General features: G+C 41.8%; 1 protein-coding gene across 3 annotated transcripts in view; it reads left to right on the forward strand.

Moving 5' to 3' along the window:
• The first annotated feature begins 23,391 nt into the window (after window positions 1–23,391).
• RASAL2 (RAS protein activator like 2) overlaps window positions 23,392–26,238 on the forward strand; it is a 387,616-nt gene continuing 384,769 nt past the window's right edge. For 2 of the 3 annotated variants that reach the window (XM_060034515.1, XM_060034522.1), the window contains exon 1: window positions 23,524–23,855. In XM_060034515.1, coding sequence (XP_059890498.1) covers window positions 23,654–23,855 — 202 coding nt within the window. In that variant the 5' untranslated portion in view covers window positions 23,524–23,653. Of the gene's footprint in view, window positions 23,856–26,238 lie in introns of all 3 variants that reach the window. The other variant, XM_060034530.2, reaches the window with a different exon arrangement.

Genomic DNA, 26,238 nt, shown 5'->3' on the forward strand with positions numbered 1-26,238 from the left:
CCTCAATTTCTCACCATGTGAGCCTTTCCATCAGGATGCTCAAGACCCAGCATCTGGCTTCACCCAGGATAAGTGATCTGAAAGAGAGAAGAGAGAGACCAAGACAGAAGCCACGGGGACTTCCCTGGTGGTCCAGTGGGTAAGACTCCGAGATCCCAATGCAGGGGGCCCAGGCTCGATCCCTGGTGGGAGAAATAGATCCCTCATGTGTGACACAGCTAAGGAGCCCATATGCCACAACTAAGAACCCTGCATGCTGCAATGAAGGAGAGCCTGCGTGCCGCAACTAAGACCCGGCACAGCCAAAAAAAAAAAAAAAAAAAAAAAAGAAAGAAACATACAGAAGCCACAGTGTCTTAATCTTGGATGTGTCATCTAGGATCACTTCTGCCCTATTACATAGATCAACCCTGTCACAATGTGGGAGAGAACTGTACGAGAACGTGACTACTAAAGGTGAGGGCCATTGGGGGTTATTTCAGAGCCTGGCTATCAGAGACACTGTGAGGCATTTGTTGGAACATCCAGGCATGAGTGGGAGCAGACCATGACTTCCCTGGAATTGTGATCAGCATTTATGGCTCTGCCAGCTCAACTTCCTTTTGGCATCATTTGAGGACTTTACTTCCACAGCAGACTTCCCCTTACTTTACAGGGCCTTCCAGCAGGGGTGATGGCCACCATGTTCGGAGACTGGCTCCTTCCTGCTTACCTTGTGTGTGTGACCCCCACCTTGCCGTGAGCCCCAAAGCAGGAGGCCTGGATTTATTCATGGGTGCGTGTACTCAGGAAACTCCCTCACTCTCCAGGATAGTAGTTAAACATACTGCAACTTCATAATAACAGCTAATCTTACTAGATATTTATCAGACACTATGGAGTCTTTCTGATGAGGAAATTAAGGCCAGAGAGATTAAGTAACTTGGTGAAGGTAATAGCTAACAGGTGGTGAAACCAAGATTTGAACCCTCTAAACCTGGTTCTAAATCCGTGATCTCAGTCTCTGGTTCTATATATTCAGCACAGAGCCCAGCGTTAGTAAGTAATCAATAAATGTTGGTTATAATTATTAATTTTTCTCATTGGAGTAAAAGGTAAATTTCTACATTCAAGAAGCTAAAATATCATTCAGCCATAAAAAAGAATAAAATAATGCCATTTGCAGCAACATGGATGGACCCAGAGACTGTCATATTGAGTGAAGTAAGTCAGAGAAAGACAAATATCATGATATTGCTTACATGTGGAATCTAAAAAAAGGGTACAAATGAACTTATTTACAAAACAGAAGTAGAGTCACAGATGTAGAAAACAAACTTATGGTTACCACGAGGTAAGGGGGGAAGGGATAAATTGGGAGCTTGGGATTGACATATACACACTACTATATATAAAATAAATAACTAATAAGGACCTACTGTGTAGCACAGGGAACTCTACTCATGCTCTGCAATAGCCTATATGGGAATAAAGTCTAAAAAAAGAGTGGATATATGTATATGTATAACTGATTCACTTTGTTGTACACCTGAAACTAACACGACATTGTAAATCAACTATACTCCAATAAAAATATTTTTTAAAAATCAAAAAAGGGCTTCCCTGGTGGTGCAGTGGTTGAGAGTCCGCCTGCCGATGCAGAGAACGCGGGTTCGTGCCCTGGTCCGGGAGGATCCCACATGCCGCGGAACAGCTGGGCCCGTGGGCCATGGCCACTAGGCCTGCGCGTCCGGAGCCTGTGCTCCGCAACGGGAGAGGCCACAACAGTGAGAGGCCGCATACTGAAAAGAAATAAAAGAAAGAAAGAAAGAAGCTAAAGAATTGGAGTAGTCATTTTAAAAGGTAAACTGTATGTTTTTGTTAATTTGTTACTCTCATTGACAACCCAACAAAGCTTATACAAAGTCATATTTACCAAATAGCCATTTAAAAAAATAAGTTTATTTATTTATTTTTGGCTGCATTGGGTCTTTGTTGCTGCGTGCCGGCTTTCTGTAGTTGCTCTTTGTTGTGGTGTGCAGGCTTCTCACTGCGGTGGCTTCTCTTGTGGCAGAGCATGGGCTCTAGGCTCACGGGCTTCAGTAGTTGTGGCACACGGGCTCAGTAGTTGTGGTTCGTGGACTCTAGAGCACAGGCTCAGTAGTTGTGGTGCACGGGCTTAGTTGCTCTGCAGCATGTGGGATCTTCCCGGACCAGGGATCGAACCCGTGTCCCCTGCATTGGCAGGTGGATACTTAACCACTGTGCCACTAGGGAAGTCCCCCAAATGGCCATTTTGATTGAAGTGCCCGCTGAATTGCTCAGTGGTGGATCTAGATTGGCTATGACTACCATGTGTTTTACCTTCTGTTTATACAGTTTTAATAACCCAAAGTCATTCTTTCAAACATGAATGTCAAGAGGCACCAGTTCTTCTCTTGACTCAACTGTAATCCACACTCCTACCTTCCTTGAGGGGACTGGAAGGAATGTGGATTCTTCCAGGTTTGAATTTGGCCTCCAACACCAGAGCTGTGTGACCTTGAGCAAGGTACTTAATTGTTGCTGAGCTGCTGTAAAATGGGACTGTTGGGAGGATTAAATGAGATAAGATATGTAAAACACTTAGCACAGTGCTTATCACAGAACAGGCTATCCACAGTTAAATGCCATATTCCCTTTCCTTCTCCCAGTAGAGTTTAATTACTCTAGTTGGTGTAGTCCCAGGTCATTCTCATTATGCCAGTTTATCAGATGATATTCAACTGCATGAGTGCTTCGTGACATCTCTATTTTTGTATTTTGTTTAGAGACAAGTCTAATCTCTCCCAACATATTCCCTGAGAGCAGAGGCTATTTCTTATTCATATTTATATTTTTGTTTCCTGTAGTGCCTAGCAAAATGACTGGCACATAGTATAGAATTTAATACGTATCTGCTGACCTAAACTGAAATCAGAGTGTTTGGAAAGGACTGAAACTAAAACACTAAGAAATGCTTGCAATCGGGCTTCCCTGGTGGCGCAGTGGTTGAGAATCTGCCTGCCAATGCAGAGGACACGGGTTCAAGCCTTGGCCTGTGAAGGTCGCACATGCCGCAGAGCAACTTGGCCCGTGAGCCACACTACTGAGCCTGCGCGTCTGGAGCTTGTGCTCCGTCAACAAGAGAGGCCGCGACAGCGAGAGGCCCGGGCACCGCGATGAAGAGTGGCCCCCGCTCGCCTCAACTAGAGAAAGCCCTCGCACAGAAACGAAGACGCAACACAGCCATAAATAAAATTAAAAAAAGAAAGAAAATAAACTTTTTTTTTAAAAAAAAAACAGAAATGCTTAGCAATAAAAGACAAAGTAGGGCTTCCCTGGTGGCGCAGTGGTTGAGAGTCCGCCTGCCGATGCAGGGGACACGGGTTCCTGCCCCAGTCTGGGAAGATCCCACGTGCCGCAGAGAGGCTGGGCCCATGAGCCATGGCCGCTGAGCCTGCGAGTCCGGAGCCTGTGCTCCCCAACGGGAGAGGCCACAACAGTAAGAGGCCCGCATACCAAAAAACAAAAAAACAAAAAGTAAATGGGTTTGGGGAGAAGGGAAATTTCTATTTCTAGGAAATAAATCACGTGCACTGTATAGATTTTCATATTACATTTCATTCAATACCCTCCATGTACATCTTCAAATTCAATTAAGTAACATTTAATGGTGGCAGAAATAGACAGAGATTCACCTTTTGAAAATATTTAATATTTTATTTCATGAGCATAAATGATATGAACATCTAGTACTGGAGAAATTATACCATTAATCATATTAATGATTTAACTGGTTTCCCAGAGTGTTTCCGTTCTATTATTGCTTAAAGAGAGAGCTCTTATAGAGAAAAAGAATTTGCTCTAGAGGAAGTCAGTTTATATTCTGCATTCATCTAATAGGACACTTGATAATAGATCCCTGATGGATCCCTGATAATATGAGTGAGACAATGGGCCCAAGGCATTTTATTTTCCTTTCCCTATTGTCTAATCACACCTGAATGACAAAATATCAACCCTGGATCAACCCAACCATCGGATTCCTCCATGCCCACATCGGTCACTTGGCAGCCTGGAGCTGCTGCTTCCTGTTTGGGTGGGCAGGGCTGTGGCTCTTTTTAACCTCCTTGCTCAAAGGTACTGTGTTTCATTCAATGGTACATGTCCTGTCAAAGAAATGCCTGCTTAGAGTTACTCAGTTTCCTGGGTATCTCCTATTTATATAGGAAGTATACATGTTATTAAACTTCTGTTTGTTTTTTCTTTTGTTTGGAAAAGAAAAGAAAAGAAATGCCTGGTCATGGCACAGCTCTTGCAAGCTGAGGGGATGGGGGTTTCTCTTAGAGCAGAGTTCCTTCAGCCACTTGCAGTGTTGTAGAGATGAAATGACTTTTTTAAGGGGCTGAGACAGATGGGTTCAAGAGCCCAACTACCTTCCTCTTTCTTCAGGTTGTATTGCTGAGTTGGGTCTACTGTTCCAGTCTCCTCCCTCCCTCATGGTGATTTTTCTCCTTTCAAGGGTCCGCCTGTCCACCTCTGCAGTCCAGCTTCTGTTGAAGGGGGTGGGGATGAGATGGAGCCCAGGGAGTGGGTGAGGAGGTCTGTCAATGCACATTACTCGGTAATAACTTTCTTAAACAAAAAGTTTATGGGTTTGTTTTTAGGCAGAGTCAAAATGTTCCCATATCAAAACAGCCACTTCAAGGCAGCCACATCAAGATGTTCCTGGCATCAAAATGACTGTGTCAAAGCTGTGTGTCAGCAAATTGTCTATAATAAAACAGCTTGTATCAAAATGGCTGTAACCTACATTGGCACAGGACTTGCCATCAAAGGAATGCTTTTTAGAATGTCAGTGCTGTTTATAGCAAGGTAAGGTGAAAAGTTGTGTTTCTTTCCATTGATGCTCCAACTTTCAGCAGGGAGCTGGAGTTAACCACAAGGAACTGGAAGACAAAGAGACACCACTCTTTGTTTCTAGTTATCAATGACTCCTGCAAAAAGGAATTAGGCACAAATTAACAAAGATGATCCAGCTTTTACCATGGAAGTCATGAAACTCCCATACTAATTTTATAATCATGCCTTTACACTTTGTTCTCAACACAATGATCTTTTGGAATTATTGACTAAGAAGCAGCCAACAAATTTATGTCAATATGAAGGCAGCTTGGAGTCACTTGTTAACTGCCTACTACTACTGTGTTCAATCACAGCCTGGAAGAACCAGAACTCGTGCAAATGGCCTGAGTTGCTGCCTCTTCAGACACCCAATTAGGCTGCAAAACCTTCCCTGGAAGGTTTGATGTTAGAAACCTTTCTTGATGTCTATCTTCAGGCTAAGAAAACTTACAGGTTGGGCAGACTCTCGCACTGGGTATGCAACATAGAGTGAACATGGCTCGTCCCTGACTTAATTGTTGTCCCACTTTTTCTTGACTTAATAATACCATGCTCTCTTGGCTTTAGCTTGCCTCGCTGGCCACTCCTTCTCAGTCCTTTTCGGTCTCTCATTTCTCTATACAACCTCTAAATGTCAGCATGCTTCACTGCTCAGGCCTGGGCCCTCTTCTCTAAGAATAACTCTCTTTCTAGGAGAGCTCATTCAATTCTGTTGCTTTAAATAGCATCTGTGTGCTGATTACTCCAAATATGTTCTTTCCAGCCCTAACCTTTCCCAGAACTCCAGATTCGTATATACAATATCCACATCTGAATGTCCAAGAGGTATCTTAAATGTATAGGTCCAAAATGGAACACTAGATTTCCCAACCTAAACCTGTTCTTCTAGTCTTCATCTTAGTGTCAAAATGAACTACATAGTTGCCCAAGCCACAAACATAGAAATTATCCCTCATTTTTTCTCTCTCTGTCTTTAAATATATACATTATTAGCCAATACTACTATAGATGTACCTCCAAAACATATCTGGACTACATCTCCTTTCTTTTCTCTCCACTGCCACAACCCCAGTCTAAGCCACCATCATCTCTTACTAGGGCTGCTACAATGGCCTCTTAACTGATCTCCCCATTTCTTTGCATGACTAGTTCCTTCTCATGTCTTAGGTCTCAGAAAACAGGTCAAAGCTCAAAGAGGGCTTCCCAAACTATCCTTTCCTCCCACTTGTTCTCTATTAACTTGCCATGCTGACTTTCTTCATAGAACTCACCACAATGTGTGAATATCTACTTCCTTCCTATTGACTATGCTCCCTGCTAGAATATAAGCTCCAATGGAGCAGAGAGTTCAACTCTTTTCCTCACCGCTCAGTCCCTAGGGTTTACCATACTGCCTGACCCATGGTAGGCTCTTGACAAATATTTGCTGAATATGAATTCAAGTCTTTCCAAAAGAGAAAATGTCTTTGGGATTCCAGAAGTTTAGGAACCATCAATATCTGCTGTTGTTCAGAAATATCCAATTCTGATTGACCACATATACATGTATCAAACACGAGGAATGTTTATTTAAAGGTATTAAGTCGAGACTATTTTAAGGCCCAGTTCAGACATAATTCTGTAAAGACTACTCCTTGGTTTGTCCCAACTTATAAACCAGGGTGGTGACTATACATGTTGGTTGGTACCACCTGGCTCAGGCACCAAGCATTAGCAAAGGTGTTCTTTTACAAAAGATTTTACAAAAGATTTAATTGGGAAGAAATAATCACATGAATTAAAATGAACAATATTGAATTTTTATCTCTCTGATACATAAACATATATACCATAAATAGAAATTAGTCAAGGAATGAGAAAATGTTATTTTGTGAACTGACATGAGTTCTTTTTAGGTAAAACTTGTCTTTGTTGAGAGGCATCTAAGAAGCAAAAGTACAGGCTCTGTATGTGTTGGAAAGAAACAACAAAAAGATCACAAAGTCATTCTGCATAAGAAATTGGGAAATATGAGAAGAAAAAGAAGAAGTAAATGAGGAGGAAGAGTGGGAGAGAAGGTTGAGCAAAATGTCAGGAGGCTTAACTTTGGGTTGGTAGGAATAGAGCAAGAAGATCAAATTTTCAGTTTTAAATTGGCTGCTGAAGAGTGCTGCATATTTGCCATTTAGCCTCTTATCTGGCAAACATTATCTCTGAATCTGCACGAAGATACTACTGCACACAGCTGCCTCTCATGAATTTGGGGTGGGAAATCTAGGAGGAGGGGCTGTAACCCACCCTTGAGTCAGTGCCAAATGAAGATAAAGGAACAGCTGCAAGATAGAGAGCTGAAGAATGGGAATTCAGCAGAAGCCAGAAATCAAATCCTGAGGTTATCAAGAGCATAGGGAGCCCAGAAAAACTGCAGGGAGTTTGGGGAGAGCATTGGTTTCCCCATAAGACATGGGATGGGGTTTTCAGATGAGTTTACGTAAACCTCAAGGTGATATCCGACTTTCCAGATAATCCAGGAGACATTAACAGTGTGATTCTACTGATAAATATTCATTACTCCATTACTACTCACCATAGTATTAGTGAAAACCCTAGTTAGGGATGATAGACAGTATGTGTTCCAATTTGGATCCTCTCCTTTCATCATTGTATCCTACTTTATTTGCTTCTATTCTCCCTGGTGGTTCTCTACTCTAATCTAGACCATATTAGCCACATCATAGGTCACTGTTTTTTTTACTATTCTTAGAGTTGGTTATCCAGGGCAAAAAAATTAAATTTATGAAGTCTATGTGGTGGGAAAGTCTAGCAAAAACTAAATTTTAAGCAATAATAATTAGAAAGACCAAAAGTTTCTGCAAAGAGAATATTCAGTTCAACAAAATCATTTATTCATTGAACTCAACAAACATTTCTGTGCTAGGTTCTCAAACTTTAAATATGAATAAAACCCAATTGCTTCTCTTGATAAGTTCACTGTCCAGTGGAGATATACAAACAGATAATTACAGTGCAATGTGGTAAGTGCAAAATATAGTAAAAACAATGACTTTTATGAGATGATTAAAGAGAGGCACTTAGTGAAGACTGCAGGAGGGGTCAATGTTAGGATGGTTTTTATTTTTTTTAAGGGAATTCCTTTATTTTTATTATTTATTTATTTATTTATGGCTGTGTTGGGTCCTCGTTTCTGTGCAAGGGCTTTCTCTAGTTGCGGCAAGCGGGGGCCACTCTTCATCGTGGGGCATGAGCCTCTCACTATCACAGCCTCTCTTGTTGCAGAGCACAGGCTCCAGACGTGCAGGCTCAGTAGTTGTGGCTCACGGGTCTAGTTGCTCCTCAGCATGTGGGATCTTCCCAGACCAGGGCTCAAACCTATGTCCCCGGCATTGGCAGGCAGATTCTCAACCACTGCACCACCAGGGAAGCCCTAGGATGGTTTTTGAATGAGCTGACAGCTGAGTTGGATCTTAAAGGATGTGGACAGTTAGTCATGTAGAAATGGGGGTGGGGAATTAGATTTCGGTTGGGGTACGTGAGGTGAAGGGAAGTGGAGCTGTGCTTTCTAGAAGGAACAACATGGCAAAGGCATGGAAGGAAAAATATGCATAGGCTACACATGGTTTTGAGTTGCTGGAGACAAGATTAAGACATAAATGAAGCTAGAGAAAAAGATAAGGGCTATATAACTCTGGGATTTGAACGCCATGTTAAAAAATGTAGACCATCCTATCTGCAACTGAGAAACATTAGAGGGTTTTGAGGCAGAAAAGTGCCATGGCAAGATTAGAATTTTAAATAAATTACTTCAGTGACTGTAAAGAGAACAATTAGAAAGTGGCTGTAGTGGTGCCTGTGGTTGTATCTATATTTTTTTAATTAATTAATTTATTAATTTGGTTGCACTCGGTCTTAGTTGTGGCAGGTGAGCTCCTTAGTTGCAGCACATGGGCTCATTAGTTGTGGCAGACAGGCTCCTTAGTTGCGGCTCCAGGTCTCCTTAGTTGCAGCTTGCCAGCTCCTTAGTTGTGGCATGTGAACTTTTAGTTGTGGCATGCATGTGGGATCTAGTTCCCTAACCAGGGATCGAACCCAGGGCCCTTGCATTGGGAGCGCAGTCTTATCCACTGTGCCACTAGGGAAGTCCCATGTGGTTGTATCTATATTTGAGGTAGACAAAACAAAGGAGATTTGTTAGCAAATTTTTGTTCTAGTCCAGGTAAAAGACGAAGAGAACCCTATCTGAGGCATGGATAGTGAAGGTAGAGAGGTGGAGCAGATCAAGTAATGCTGAGGAAGTTAAATAGTCAGGCATGGTAATTGATTGGACTTGTGAAATGAAGGAGAAGAATCCAAAGAATTCTCTCTTGGATAACAAATATGGATAAATGGGTCATGAGCTAAGATTCTGTCTACAGGAGGAGAAGCTAGTTTAATGGAACAGATGGAGAGTTCTGTTCTAAATGTGTGAAGTCCCAGGTGACTTTGGGACAGCCAGAATGAGTCAGGATAAGCTAGAACTGAAGGGAGAGATGTAAGATGAAGGTACAGCATTGAAATTCACCTCTGTACAGGGATAGTTGAAACTTTGAGGATGCGTCAGATCACCTAGGAAACCTTGTAGAGTGAGAAGAGTGCTGGTCAAGGGAGATTCCAGGGAGAAGATAAATAGGCCAACAAAGAAGGTAGAGAAGGAATGCTCAAAGATGCAGGAGAGAACAAGGAGAGTGTTATTAAAATGAAGAGTAAATTTTAAGAAGGAAGAATTTAATTGTTATATGTAACAGAAGCATTGCAATATAGGGCTTTCAATTTATACACTTAGATATCATTTTGAGAGCTGTTGTCATAGAGTAGAAACAGGTTGAGGAGTACGTAAGGAGGCAACCCCCTTGAGTATCCAGGAAGGTTATTCAAGCCAGATAAGGACAGCACCAGAAGGGAAAGTTATTGGTTCGTCTCACATATAAATATAGATACATAAAAATGAAATAAAATATTTACAGTTCATTAAAAATACAATATAATCAAGAAAGGTTTAATCCCAGAAATGGAATGATACTTTATTTTTTGAAATCTGTTAATGTAACTCACTATCTTATCCAATTAAGGGAAAAAACTAAATGATCACCTCAATAAATACAAAAGGAAACATTTAATAAAATTTAACACTCACTTTATGATTTTAAAATATCCTTCTTAGAAAACTAGAAATAGATCAGAGAATCATTAATATCAAAAACTTATAGAAAACATCATAGTTAATGGTGAAATAATGGAAACATTCCCTTTAAAGTCAGAAACAAGACAGAATTAGTGTGTCCATTCCACATTGTCCTGGAGGACCTAACCAATGTAGTAAGACAAGGGGGAAAAAAGGGATTGGAAAGAAAGAAAGAAAATAGTCAGTATATGAAAATAATATGATTATCTACAGAGAACATTCAAGACAATCTTTTGACATGTAATCAATACATATAAAAGATTTTTTTCAAGGGACTTCCCTGATGGTCCAGCAGTCAATACTCCATGCTCCCAACGCAGGGGGCCCGGGTCCGATCCTTGGTCAGGGAATTCCCAAAATCAATGCTCAAAAACTGATAGTGTTTCTATACATAAGCAATAACCAATTAGAAAATATAATAATGATAATCCCTGAATTATAGTGGCAAGAAAGGCCATAATGTATTCAGAAATAAATCTAACAAAAAATCTAATATCTGTATGAACAAATAAAACTTTATTGATAGATATAAAATAGGAGAGAAATAGCTTATTCTTGAAGGGAAAACTCAATATTACGAAGAGACAATTCTCAATGTATAAATTTTGTTAAATTTACAGTCAGAATCCCAAGAGGGTGTTTTGTGGAATTTGACCAGTTGATTTTAAAATGTGCATGGAATACTTCAGGGCCAAGAATAGGCAAGGTAATTTTGAAAAAGAAAAATAAGGGGGAGAAATTAACACAATGTGGTACTAGAGCATAAATAAATAAATGGGGACCAATAGAACAGGACAGAAAGCAACACATATGAGAACTTGGTATATAATGGAAGTGAAAGTACAAAGTAATGGGGAAAAGCTGGACTATTCAATAAATGGTGCAGGGTCAATTAGCTATCCATACAAGGAAAAATTAGATCCGTCCCACTGTACAGGTAAATAAATAACAATTGGATCAAAGATTTCACTGTGAAAGGCAGAATAATAAAGTTTTCAGAAGATAATAGAGCACAATATATTCATTACTTCCAAGTAGGGAAGGTTTTCTAAAATAATTAATTAATTAAATTTTATTTTTGGCTGCATTGGATCTTCATTGCTGCGCGCAGGCTTTCTCCAGTTGTGGCGAGCAGGGGCTACTCTCTGTTGCGGTGCGCGGGCTTCTCGTTCAGGTAGCTTCTCTTGCTGTGGAGCACAGGTTCTAGGTGCGCAGGCTTCAGTAGTTGTGGCTCACGGGCTTTGTTGCTCCGTGGCATGTGGGATCTTCCTGGACCAGGGATCGAACCCGTTCTCCCCTGCACTGGCAGGGAGATTCTTAACCACTGCTCCACCAGGGAAGTCCTGGGGAGGCTTTTTCAAGGCGTGAAAAACAGACCATAAACAAACAAAAAAGATAAATTAAAATTTCTATTGAGAAAGATATCATAAACAATGTTAAGAGACAAGACTAAGAGAAAATACTTGCAAATCAAATAACTGACAAAAGATTAGGGCACAGTATATAAAGAGAACCTTATAAGTCAATAAGAAAAAGACCAAAATGCAATAGAAAAATACTTGTCAATAACTGTGAATAGGCAATTCAGAGACATGAAATCCAAATTGCCAATAGCATATAAAAAGATGCTTAACCTCTCTAGAGGAAAATGTAAATGTAAAATTTGACTGTTTTTCATATATATGAGAATGGCATAAATTTAAAATCTGATAATATTTTGGCAAGAATGTGAAATTAGAAACCCTCATACTCTGCTAATGAGAAAGTAAATTGGTACAGCTACTGTGGAAAGCAATTTGCCAATATTTTACAGAGTGAAATCAGTGTGTACCCTAATACACAGCAATTCAATTTCTGGACATATATCTAGAGGCACACTTATACATACATATGCACAAGGAGAATTGCCTTAAGGATGGTTACTGCTTTATTGTTTGCAATCACAAAAATTTGGAAACAACCATCAGTAGCAGAATGTATAAATTAATATTGGAATATTTATACAATAGAAAGCTACACAGCAGTTAAAATGAATGGACTAGATCCATGAGTATCAATGTAGATAAATCTTAAAAACACAATACTGAATGCAAAAAGTAAATTTCAGTATATATTCTGTATATGTAAGTTTCATGGAGTCACAAAAGACAAATTCAATAGGAAAAATCATCAAGAGATTTGCATACACACATACTATATTTGGTTTATCACATATCTGTCCATCTATCCACCCATCAACACATCTTATTTTAGTGCATGCACTTTAAAGAAAGTTGCAGACATCAGTGCATTTCATAGGTCAGGAGCTTTTTGATTAAATGGGAGAGATGAACATATAAACTGAGGGAAGAAGCCCTCAATGCTGAAAGTGTGGTTGAAAGAAAAAAAGAAAGAAGATAATTGTTGAGGCTGAAAGAGGTGGGAGAGTTTGACTTTTGAAAAGGAGGAGGGACCACTCATTCTCTGAGACTGAAGGAAAAGATGGTGGTGGGGTGGAGATGTTGAAGGAGATCTTTCTCGGTGGCCTCAATTTTTCTCCTTGATATGGGAGGCAGAAATATTTTGAGAATGAGAATTGGGAGTTGACTAGGTCCTGAGGAGAGAGACAAAGATTAGTGTGTGTATGTGTGTGTGTGTGTGTGTGTGTGTGTGTATGTGTGTGTATAATTAAACCATGCCACGCGTCTTGCAGGATCTCAGTTCCCCCGACCAGGGATTGAACCTGGGCCATGGCAGTGAAAGCACCGAATCCTAACCACTAGACCACCAGGGAACTCCTAAGATTAGGTATATTTACTGGAGAGAATGGGAGAGGGAATTGATCAAAAATAAGTTAAGGGATTGATGGAGTCTCTGAGTGCCCGGATGAGCTTGAATCTGTAGCAAAGCAAGACTCTAGGTTATGTGATTTTCTCCAGCTCTCAGCTGTTTGAGGAGAAGCAGAAAGAAGCAGACTGTAGGAAAGATCTAGAGTTGATGCTGCAGGACAGGGTGCAAGGGAATGGAAAAGACTCGCATGAGAGTATTTCAGAGGAGCAATTCTTAATCCCAAGCAGGGCATGGGACTAAGAGAGTCTAGGAATCAAATAAAGAGATCAACAGATTTGAGTTCTCATGAAGTGGAGAAATGGCCCCTTTGCTGAGCCACAAATTTAGAGAGCTTTTTTCTAACTAGGCTCACTGCTACAACTCCAAACACAGAGACACAATTTGTTCAAGAACAAAGTCTACATGACCTCTTTAGAAACTCTGTGGCAGCCCTCACCACATCTCTGCATTTTGACAGAGGCTTTATCCTATTGGGACAACAAAAACTGTGCACCAAAGTGTAATATTTGAAGCCCGTCTCTTTCTCTTCCCTATAATCCTCGTCACTGATTAAAAGAGAAATGCTTCTAGTCACCTATTCTCTTTTACCCTTGTCCTTTTAACGGTTTAGTACTTTCTCACTTTTTCAGCTTATCACTATAAACCCCGTGTTTCTTCTTTCTTGTACCTATCACTACAAGCCCCTTAATCATCCTTTCCACTGAGTCATATGGATCATTATTCCATTGTAATAAAATACATTCTTATTCTTCTTGGAGGTATGTGCCTCCAAGGTAATTAAGGGAGTTTCCTTCAAGGCTAGGATTTGTCCTGCAAATTCCTCTAGTTGGGGTTGTTCATTTTCTCATACACTTTGTTATGTTGTGCTATAGAGGGAGTTGAGATGCAGGGGTTGGTATTTGGCTACTTGTAATCCCATTGCTACTTCCAGACCATCACTCTTCAACTCTCATGTAAAAGTTCACCCTTCTCTTAAGGATGATCACTACCCTCTCCTCCTCCCTGCCTCTAACCACCCTTCAGGTTGCTTCCTTTCATTCCTCAAAGACTTTGAGACTTAACTCACAGTCGTCTTCTTTATCCCACCTCCTACCCCCATCCTAAAAGTTCAATAACTTAGCTTCCTAATTTTTGTACCTCCTTAACACTTGCAACCTTCTTTTCCACTCTACTTCAGTTATCTACTTCCCAGGACCACATTCTATATCTTGTCATCACTCAGACATTACACCCCAGCAACGTTGAACGGCAGTACGCACTTTCTGACTACTAGCTTCTAACTTCTAGCTCCTCCCTAGTTGTCTTGTAAGGATGTCCTGTTACAGACCAAGTGGAAAATGATCCAAAAAAACTTTCCAGAGTTCTTATTCTCAAAAGCAATCCACCCTGATCAAAAATGGTGAGACATTTCGGGAGGTATGACCATGTTAATCCATATTTAGATGACAGCCGTCTAGGGATATATTTTAGGTCTTTTTTGGTCTTTACTCATAAGAGTCATTTTAAATAGGCTCCAACTATTATAACCGATGTCTTAACACCTTTATTAAACTAGAGGCAAAATGAAAATGGGCCAGTGTAGCCTCCACATGTTGACAAATGGTGATAGTATTGCTGTCAGGATAACATAAGGACAGCAAAATCATTTAAAAAATCACCACTCTAGAATCATTTGGCTTTGATTTTTTAAATTGCATTTTTGGGGACTCATTAGAACAAAAATGCTAAGGAAAGGGTCATTTTCTTTAGCTAGGCTGAAGTAATTTAGTGTTTCCATAGCTACTAGAAAAACACAGAAATTAATTTGCTAAAGATTACCCCCTTCATAGATCGTGTTAGTTAATAGATGGTTGGTACTGTATGTTCCAGGCGGAGCTGGAAAAGATACGGTGTTTAGAGCACTGGCAAAAGCAGGAGTACACAAAAACACACACACAAATTTTAAGAGTTCGATACTTGCCATTTCTAAAACAGGCTCTGTAGTGGTCATCACTGAAAAAAAATCAGCACTTTGTTGCTCTCTCTGACACTTTGCAATGTTTTCATTTTAATTACATGGTATGCAGTAGGGCCCTTTATTATTTTCAGTGCTTAGGACCTCGAAAGGTTTCAATGAGGCCCTGATGTCGGTGGTCCTTGTGGCTCCATCTGAGTGTTTTTATTCTTTTTGCATTCCTGCAGCTGAATGCTGAGGCAAGGTTATTATTCTGGCGGAGGTTGTACCAAAAAGAAATGACTGGCGGAGCTCTGTTTGGCCTGTTATGCTGCTTTCCCAAACAATACTGTCATCGGTTGGTACAAACAGTGACTTTCTCTTAGGCAACAAGGGCCAGGTATAAAAGGGTGCTCACAAACCCCCAGAAGATCCCTAAGTTTTTCTTGGTATGGATGAATGTCTAAGATCCAGCAGTTTCTAATTTATAATCACAGTCAAATGTTGCTGTGAGGAGAGTCAGTGTTCCTTCAGTTCTCTACCTCAACCTCAGTTTCCCGTTTAGAATACTCACTTCCTTTCCACCTGACCTACTTCCAAACTTGACTCATGCCACAGCTTTGGTTTTCATCCAACTCTTTCTACCCAGAATGCAGCAGAATGAATGGCAGCCACCCAACCACTTGAGGCTCGCTGTCCTAGGCTCTTGAATAAAAAGACAGAAAGTAGAGAAATAGTTCCTTTGAAATACAGACCCCTTCTAGGGAGTAGGGAATCTATTTTCTTCCTTTGCATAGGATTCTGCTTAAGACTCAGGATGCAGGATGCTCTCTTGATGGGGGACAGACAAGGCTGAAAAGAGGGACATACTGAGCAATGAGGAACAGCTGAGAGCTACAAAGATAGGGCTGTGCTCATGTATAAATAGAAATGTTGCTGCTACCCTGATGAATCAGACCAGATGTTTCTCTGATGTCTCTGTTTGGTCCTTTGGTTTATAAAAAAAAGTATAATTTTGCTAAAATTATATGTGGGGCCAGGAATGTGGCACAAATGCTTTAAGCTTAAATAATACGTAAAAGAACAAAATTACGTTACTGAAGAAAACTGTATCAACAAGAAAAACCTCCATTTAGAGAAGGACAGAAAAGAGCAGGAAGGAAACAATCTGTTGATGGAGTTGATGAATTAAGATTCAGGAGATCGGAATTCTAATCCTTCCTCTGTCACTAGGTGTATGACCTTGGGCAAGCCAGGTCATTTTCTTGGGTCTAGCTCTATTTATATTTATTTTTTAAAAATGTTCATTGCAGTATAGTTGATTTACAATGTTGTGTCAGTTTCTGCTGTACAGCAAAGTGAACCAGCTATACATATACATATATCCACTCCCTTTCATATTCTTGTCCCATATAGGTCATTACAGTGTATGAAGAAGAGTTCCCTGTGCTACACATCAGGTCCTTATTAGTCATCCATTTTATATACAGTTGTGTGTATATGTCAATCCCAACCTCCTAATTCATCCCTCCCCCTCCTTTCCTCTCCTGGCAACCACAAGACTGCTCTCTATCTGTGACTCTATTTCTGTTGGTATATATATATTTTTTTAAATGGGGGACGGGCAGGGTGAGAATGGGCTTTCATGGCCGGGTTCATTAAATTGACTTTTTTAGGTGTTTTTGCAGCCCTAAACATCTATGAACCCAACCATTTTTCTTTTTCAGTTTAGTTTCTTGTTTCCTGGCTTCTAGTTTCATTGAGGGGTTGGTATGTGAAAGACAAGGTAGGGCGTAAACATGAATTAACACAAGGTCTTTGTCCTCAAGATGCTTATAACATACTAGCAGATATTAGAGTTACACAAAATACTATAAACTGTGATTGATTCCAGAGGCAGACATGAACAAATGCCATGGGAACTCAGAGGAAGAAGAGATCACTGCCAGCTTGGACGATAAGAAATAACTTGCTGGAGGAGGACATCCGCATTTGATGGGGGAGGGGGTGGGAGCTTGAAAGTTGGTGAGTTTTTAGCAGGCAGAGGTAGAGAAGAGGACATTCCCGATATAAGAAACAAGAGGAGGCAAGGGGCAAGAAAAGTGCTGGATGTATTTGGGGAACATGAGCCATTTGGGGTGGCTGAGCATAGGCTATGAGTCAGATAGCAATGATGGTTTGGGACCACACTGGGGAGGCCCCCCCTTTTTTTTAAGAAGATGTTGGGGGTAGGAGTTTATTAATTTATTTATTTTTATTTTGGCTGTGTTGGGTCTTCGTTTCTGTGCGAGGGCTTTCTCTAGTTGTGGCAAGCGGGGGCCACTCTTCATCGCGGTGCGCGGGCCTCTCACTATCGTGGCCTCTCTTGTTGCGGAGCACAGGCTCCAGATGTGCAGGCTCAGTAGTTGTGGCTCACGGGCCCAGTTGCTCCGCGGCATGTGGGATCCTCCCAGACCAGGGTTCGAACCCGTTTCCCCTACATTGGCAGGCAGATTCTCAACCACTGCACCACCAGGGAAGCCCTGGGGAGGTCCTTTTAATCTTAGTAGAGCATGCATTTTACTTAGTAGGCAGTGGGGAGCTGTCTTTCTGAACTTGGATGTGACCTGGCCTGAACTGTGCTTTAGGATAATTCACCTACAGCAAAGTGTAGGATGAACTGGAAGTGGAAAGGTCTCAGGGGAAGGAGGACAGCTAAAAAGCCAATGCATAATCTTGGTGAAAGCTAACCAAGCCTGAGCTAGGATGGTGTCAGTGGGAATGGAAAGCATTTCAAATGGCTTGGATTTATGCAAGCTAGGGAGGGAGGAGGGTACTCAAAGGAAACTCCGTGTTTAAGCAAGTCAGTGGTAGAACCTACTAGTTCTACTAACATAAAAAGGAAATTCAAGAAGAGAAGGGTGTTTGGGTGGGGGAAAGGGGGAAAGAATTCACTTTCCATGCACTGAATTTGAAGCATAGGAAGCATGCATAACTTAGTGGAGGTGTTCAACAGTCACAAACTTCTCCTGACTGGACCTCAGTACTGTGGATGGAGCTGGAGATGGGTATCTTGGAGTCAACATTATCTAAGTGAAAGAGCTGAAATCCTCAAAGTGAAAAGATCACCAAGGAATTGGAGAGTGAGGCAGGAAGAGGACGGACAACAGAGTCTTGAGAAATGTCTAAATTCTTCCATTATGATGAACTGGGCATGGCCAATGTTACAGAATATAATCAAGAGAGTGCCACATCATTGTGTCCAAGGGGAAAGGGAATATTGAAAGGGAGTGGCTGGTGAACCACAGTTGCATTACTGCTTGGGTGATTAAGGGTTTGGAGTTAGTGTCTAGATTACCTAGAAGGAACTGGCTATTAAGAAAATAGTTAAGAGCATTTGTGATGATGGAGCCTCTTATGTATGTGTTTTCTGACAGATGAACAGATGAGAAAATTGGACATGTACCTGGTCCTCAGACTGACAGCCAAGATTGCAAATCCTCATCTCTCCTTTATATTGAAAATGTGTACTTAGAACCCAAAACTGCTTTCTTTCTTTTGGAAATCTCAGATTATTACCAGCCTTTGTTTTTCAGATTATGACCAGGGAATTTATTATCTTTTCTCCTCCAGAGTTCCCCAACTTTTAGTTCCCTCTGGTCCTGGGTTTTGGGTCAGATTCTTAGAGTTGAATTCCATTGACAATAAATATGTAGATCACCTCTGGGAGCTTGGTGTCAGAAGCTCTAGTGGGAGGAAAAAGGAGGAGAGAGTAGGGCAGGCAGGGAAATGAGACTTTATTGTATTTCACACACAAAGGCCTGTTTGCAAACTACAATGTAAACTAAGACTTTAACAGCAAAGGATTTATCTTCACTTTAAAATCTGGGATTTCACCAGGCAGATAACACTGGTATAAATCCAAGTAGGATTAACTGCCTCCCAGCAATGCCGATTGGTTTAACACTTTTGTTCATTTTATTTTTCTTCAATATTTTTCTTAAGTGATAATAATTTACAAAAACCATGAAATGTTTACTTTTGGCTCCACAACTGTTAGAACAATTCTACCTACCAAAGGGGGGAAACCCCTTAAGGAATCCAGATCCATCAGTGAATTAAAAAATTAGGAAACTGGGGTTTTAATCTATGAACTAGCTATGTTACTATATGTAGGTTGCTTAATACAATTCTATGCTTCAAGTTTTTTCATTGGCTAAATGATGATTTTAAAAAACACTGGTTAGGCTTATCTCACAGAATTATTGTTCAGGTTGTGAAAGTATTTTCTCTTTAAATTATAAACATTAGATACATTCCAGACATACTGTTACTTAAGCAACTAGATAACCACTGAAGCCAGTCTGGGGTCAGAACGGGGAAGTGAAGGAAGAACTGGGATTTGGGGAAACTGGATGCAGAAAGTAGGATTACTGGGGATTGGCAGAAGCTTTTTTCTTCAGCTCAACAATGAATGACGCTAATGAGAGAGCAAGCTAGGAAAAAGAAAAAAAAAACCACTGTGAATATTTCATACACCACTCCTAATGCTGCTTTGAAATAACTGCTTGGGTAAATAAATTCCTTATATAGTGACTAATAAAGAGATGCCCAAATTTGTACATCTGATGCCCATTATTCCCTTGCTCTCTGACTTCTTTCTTTCTTCTTATTCTTTTTTTTTTTTTAATATTTATTTATTTATTTTCGGCTGTGTTGGGTCTTTGCAGCCGCTTGCTGGAGCTTTAGTTGTGGCACGTGGGCTTCTCTCCAGTTGTGGTACGTGGGCTTAGTTGCCCGCGGCATGTGGGATCTCAGTTCCCCGACCAGAGATTGAAATAAGCGTTGAAGATGGATTCTTCATTTTTTAAATTTTTGGCTGCATTGGGTCTTCGTTGCTGCGTGCAGGCTTTCTCTAGTTGCGGTGCGCGGGCTTCTCATTGAGGTGGCCTCTCTTGTTGCAGAGCACGGGCTCTAGGCACGCGGGCTTCAGTAGTTGTGGCACGCGGGCTCAGTAGTTGTGGTGCACGGGCTTAGTTGCTCCGCAGCATGTGGGATCTGCCCGGACCAGGGCTCTAACCTGTGTCCCCTGCATTGGCAGGCAGATTCTTTTTTTTTTTTCAGTGCCCATACATGCATTTATTATCATTATTTTTTTTAACATCTTTATTGGAGTATAATTGCTTTACAATGGTGTATCAGTTTCTGCTTTATAACAAAGTGAATCAGTCATACATATACATATGTCCCCATATCTCTTCCTTTTTGTATCTCCCTCCCTCCCACCCTCCCTATCCCACTGCTCTAGGTGGTCACAAAGCACCGAGCTGATCTCCCTGTGCTATGCAGCTGCTTCCCACTAGCTAGCTATTTTACGTTTCGTAGTGTATATATGTCCATGCCACTCTCTCACTTCTTCCCAGCTTACCCTTCCCCCTCCCCATATCCTCAAGTCCATTCTCTAGTAGGTGTCTTTATTCCCGTCTTGCCCTTAGGTTCTTCATGACTTTTGTTTTTCTTCTTAGATTCCATATATATGTGTTAGCATAAGGTATTTGTTTTTCTCTTTCTGACTTACTTCAATCTGTATGACAGACTCTAGGTCCAACCATCTCACTACAAATAACTCAATTTCGTTTCTTTTTATGGCTGAGTAATATTCCATTTTATATATGTGCCACATCTTCTTTATCCATTCATCTGTTGATGGACACTTAGGTTGCTTCCATGTCCTGGCTATTGTAAATAGAGCTGCAATTAACATTTTGGTACATGACTCTTTTTGAATTATGGTTTTCTCAGGGTATATGCCCAGCAGTAGGATTGCTGGGTCATATGGTAGTTCTATTTTTAGTTTTTTAAGGAACCTCCATACTGTTCTCCATAGTGGCTGTATCAATTTACATTCCCACCAACAGTGCAAGAGGGTTCCCTTTTCTCCACACCCTCTCCAGCATTGTTTCTAGATTTTTTGATGATGGCCATTCTGACCGGTGTGAGATGATATCCCATTGTAGTTTTGATTTGCATTTCTCTAATGATTAATGATGTTGGGCATTCTTTCATGTGTTTGTTGGCAATCTGTATATCTTCTTTGGAGAAATGTCTATTTAGGTCTTCTGCCCATTTTTGGATTGGGTTGTTTGTTTCTTTGATATTGAGCTGCATGAGCTGCTTGTAAATTTTGGAGATTAATCCTTTGTCAGTTGCTTCATTTGCAAATATTTTCTCCCATTCTGAGGGTTGTCTTTTGGTCTTGTTTATGGTTTCCTTTGCTGTGCAAAAGCTTTGAAGTTTCATTAGGTCCCATTTGTTTATTTTTGTTTTTATTTCCATTTCTCTAGCAGGTGGGTCAAAAAGGATCTTGCTGTGACTTATGTCATAGAGTGTTCTGCCTATGTTTTCCTCTAAGAGTTTGATAGTGTCTGGTCTTACATTTAGGTCTTTAATCCATTTTGAGTTTAGTTTTGTGTATGGTGTTAGGGAGTGTTCTAATTTCATACTTTTACATGTACCTGTCCAGTTTTCCCAGCACCACTGGCAGGCAGATTCTTAACCACTGGACCACCAGGGAAGTCCCTGACTTCTGTTACCATGACTTCAACAGTAATTTAGTGTAAATAAAAATGCTCTAGCTCTATTCAGTGCAGGGCTCTAAATCTCTAGCTTCAACACTTTCTTTTGTCCAAACACTGAGGGATACGATGGTTAGACTTGGAAGTCTGACTATGGTGTCAGATAGTAAGAAATCAGGGTTCTAGATACTGGAAATGATCACTTCAATACATCACCAAGCCACATATCAACAAGCTTAATCACAAAAGGTTTTTGAGGGAAAGAAGTTGAAGTAACCAATATCACTGAAGCATTGCAGACCTATCTGTATTGGTGGTTGATTTGCCAGGTAACATGGCTGTTCCTCAGTTTTCTCACCTGTTAAACAGGAGGCAGGATGAGATTCTCTCTAAGGTTACTTCCTGTTGTGAAATACTATTACTCTAAATAACAGTTTAGAGAAAATTACAAAACGCCTCCTCATACCTCTTGATAAGCCCAAACAATACAGAAAACAAAAATGTCCCCTTGTAGACCCGTCTCTTTGTGCCAAGTAGGGAGAAACGGGGGACAAACACTAAACACCGCCCCCAAAAGGAGTTTAAAAAAAAACAACAACGCAATGTATACTTATGGAACCCTTGCTAGGTTTTATGCAGCCATGTTCAAGAAACATTGTTGGAGACCTACTATGTGCAAGACACTGTTTGTTACTTTTCAATTTTAAAATCATAATTATTACTTTTCCAGCAACTCAAATCTGAACTGGTGAATATTGCCTTGGGTGGGCATAAAATTAAACCCAAGGTCAAGGGAGACAGTCTACAGATAGACCAAAAATAAAACGCAAGTGACATCATTAGCGACCTCGGTAAAAAAGCCAACATATTGCACAACGATCGAAGGCAAAAAAAGAGAAACACGTTTGGTTAATACTAGGCTTTTGAGAGCATTTCATGTGTTTGCGAGGCCCGTCCATCCATCCACACCACACTTCTTAACCATGCTATTCTAAACCGATGACAAATCCAGCTTTAGTGCGGACAGGTCGCAGAGCGCGGTCCCCACACAATCCCACAATCCCAGACCCCGCTGCCAACTCTCCTCTCTGGGAAGGAAGGAAGCTTTTCCCCTAGGGTGACTGTAAAATAAAGCAGCATCTCCAATCTCTCCGTCCAATGAGAAAGAAATGTTGGTCCAAATAAATAAAGACATAAATGCATACATACAAGGAAAAGGGTGGGAAAAGGGGAAAGGGAAGCTCTTTTCCTTTCTTTTTAAATTTCCCGCACCCCCTTTCCACCCCGCCTCTCCACGCCGGCTCCACTTCAAGAAGCAGCTGGGAAGACTGGTAGACCGGGAAACGCACTGCAGGGCGGTGGCGGAGAGGGTATTTGGAAAGTAGGCGGGACTGGCTGGATGAATAACTCGGGGTCCGATTTTTCCTGCCTTCGGCGGCAGTTCCTCCTCCGCTTCGTTACTCTACTGCACACGCGGCTTGGCTCTCGGCCCTCGATTACTCCGGCCTATCACCCTGGGATGCCGCCTGCCGCCGCCACAGCCGCGGCAGCCGGGCTTGTGGGATCCGCCGCGGAGTCGGAGCCGGACCCCGAGCAGCGGCGAGAGCCTTGGCCTGAGAGTTAGAGGGGCGGGCCGGCTCATTCCTGGGGTGGGTGCTGAGGACTGGCGGGCGAGAACCCGGGGCCACCGCCTTCCCCGCCCCCCCACCCAGGGGTGAGGGAGTGGACACTCGGAGCCCCTGAGGCGGCGGCGGCGGCGGCGGCGGGAGCCGGTCAAAGGGGGCGGCCCCTGGCGGCGACGCCCCCAGCCCAGCCCTGTCTGGCCCCACTCCATCCCCAGCCCCGGCCGGATCGGCCCGCGAGTGACGCCGGCTGGGGCACAGAAAGGCGGCTCCGAGGGGGCGGGCGGGCGAGCCGCCCCTCCCGGGTCTTTCCACGTCCCCTCCCGGGAGGGACCCATACCTGAGCCCGGACCCACCCCCACCCGGGGCCACGCTGGATCCGCCTCCCGGGCTGGGTCCCGCCCGCCGGCTGCAGGTGGGCAGCAGCGCCCGAGCCGCGGGCAGTGGGCGGCGGGGAAGGAGGTGAGCCGCGTCCGCGCCGGCTGCCTCTCGGGTCCTTGCCCCCGCTGCTGCGCTCTCCTCCTCCCCTTCCCGCAGGCAGGGCGCGGAGCTGCGCGCCCGCCCCGCCGCCGCCTTGTCCCTCAGGGGCACCATGGAGCTCTCCCTGTCGTCCGGAGGAGCCGCGGAGGCGCTCTCCTGGCCGGAGATGTTCCCGGGACTGGAGTCCGACTCGCCGCTCCCCCCGGAGGAGCTGGACGCTGTTGTCCCGGTCAGTGGGGCCGTGGCCGGTGGCATGTTGGATCGGATCCTTCTGGAGTCCGTGTGCCAGCAACAGAGCTGGGTCCGGGTGTACGGTAAGGACCAAAGGCCGTCTTAGAGGCTGATGTTTTGTGTCTTTGCTCAGGCTGAAATTCATTCCCTGGTCTCAGTCCTGTTCTCAGTCCCCATCCATCCTGGGTCCGTTTCCCACATCCCTTTTGGTCTGGGGTGCATTTTTGACAAGTTTCTCCAGACTAGGACTTGAGGAGAGAGATGTGACTCAGTATGGTCTTTGGACCTTTTCAGGTACCTGCAGTACATTTAAGGTGGAGTTGGGCTATGTAGACTTAATTCTCAGGTGGTGACTTCAGGGGTAGTGTCAGCTGATCTTCAAGAAGAACACACCGTGAAATCAAATGAATGGCGTTTCACTGCTTTCTCTGGAGTGAGGCAAGGCTGGAAACTAAGATATTATGAAACAGCTTAGCAGAGGTTAAGATAATAAAATAAAAATCAGAAGCATTTATTTGGTGGGAACAGTCTAATTCTATAACCTCTTTCTGAACCTCACTCTCCAAAGGCAAGCATTTAGTCCAAGGGGTGTGGATTGTTTCGGATTGCACTATTGTTTCTGGTGCTCTTTGTAAAGTGACTGGGTTGCTACTCAGCAAGTTAAAAAGTGATGAACACACTAAAACTTTCCCTTTCTGCATTCCTAGTAACCACCTCTTTAATTAAAACTGAATGATGAGATTCTATTAGGGCGAGCCTTGTGGCAGCATTAAAACCATGCTGGTTTTGAAAACCCATAGCCCAAGGATTTATAGCCTGGCATTCAGGACTGAGCTGTGGCTTTCCAAAATATTGAAACGTCAAGGTGTTTATCACTTAGCTCACAGGACTATAAAAGACATTAGTAATGTGACTGAGTATAAGATGGCAAATTTGAAGCACCTGAGATCAACACAATGTTAAGATGTTATCCTGCAGTCATGTGCATCTAAACCCGTTAGTGATCAAGTACATTATGTTTTTTTTTTTTTTTTCATCCTGAACAGGGTATGTGTTTAGTATTCAAGAGTGACTGTGACTTTGAAGTTGTCTTCCTGGATAGTTCAGTTGATTTCAAGACTTTAAGTCTATCACCATGAGAAAGATCATAGAACTGGGAGTCCAGAGATCTGAATTTTGGTCTCAGTTCTTCCACTACATGGCTATGTGATTTGGAGCAGAGCAGGTCACTTTTTTGACGTCTCATTCCTCTTCTGTAAAATGAGTGGATTGGATTAAATAATCTCTTAATGGCCCTTGTAGTTCTAAAAATCCATCAATTTTTATAACCAATTCTTAATTGTATTTTGCTGGATGTTTATAAATGTTTCTTGATGTTATTTTAATTAACTGAAAGAATTAAAGCAAAGAAGTGGGAGATGATGCAAGGTCACCCAGTTCATTCTCAGCAGATTAAAAACTTTAGTGCCTGATTTTTCCACCCACCTGCTGTTCCTACTTAGCCGATGGTTTATAACAAAGGTTGGTGGGAATCTGAAATTGAGCTTGAATTAGAGTATATTGTGGTTACAACTTTTTCCTATTCTATCCTTTCTGTCCTTATACACTTCTTTTGCATATTGTTTTTTATATGAAGTTAGAGATAGGGCCTTGTTAACTGCAAGAATATGTATATATGACAATTCAGTATTTCAGTGTCAAACTATTCTGTCTGGATTTTCTAGACTTAGTATTAACTACCTTCTTTGCATATAACTCATAAACCTATGTGCTTGTTTTTGTAGTCCATTCCTAGGGCTAGGTTTGTGTGTATATTCTTAAATATATATTCTCTCTCACACACACATATATAGTGTGCATTTCAAAGCCAATTTGCAGACTTTCTACTGCATTGTAACTTTTTTGTCTTCCCTATCAATTAACCAGAAGTTTTTATTTACTGTTTAGTACTGCTACTTTCCTTCCTCTAAGGCAGCTCATCTTGGGTACTACTTTATTGTCTTTAGTTTGATGTAAATATTCCAAAACTATCTGAATGACTCTTGGCTTTTCTATGTCCTTAGCTAGTTTTTAAGTTGCCTGTTGTATAGCTCTTTGAAGTAAAAAAAATAGAATGTAGAAAATCAATTTGGAAAACAGTTCGTTTTGGTTTTCTTGTTTATTTGTTTTGTGTGTTCAAAATCCTGATTGTTTTGGAGCATCAAGGTTCTTTTACACAATTGAAAGAGACTTTGATGAGTGTACTCAAACGTTTTTTAAAGAAATCCAGAAACTAGTCTAGAGCATGCAACTGGGGGTTGAGAACCTGGGTTTTCATTCTGGCCTTGCCACAAATTGTTGTTTAACTTTGGGCAAGTAATTTTAAGTCCATGGGTCTAGGTTTCTACATAAAATGTGGAATCTGGAGTAATTGTATCTATGGTACATTTTAGTTTGAGTTTTCTGATTCTATGGCCTACCCTATTA

The sequence above is a fragment of the Delphinus delphis genome, chromosome 1 (assembly GCF_949987515.2).
Source record: "Delphinus delphis chromosome 1, mDelDel1.2, whole genome shotgun sequence".
NCBI classification, from domain to species: domain Eukaryota; kingdom Metazoa; phylum Chordata; class Mammalia; order Artiodactyla; family Delphinidae; genus Delphinus; species Delphinus delphis.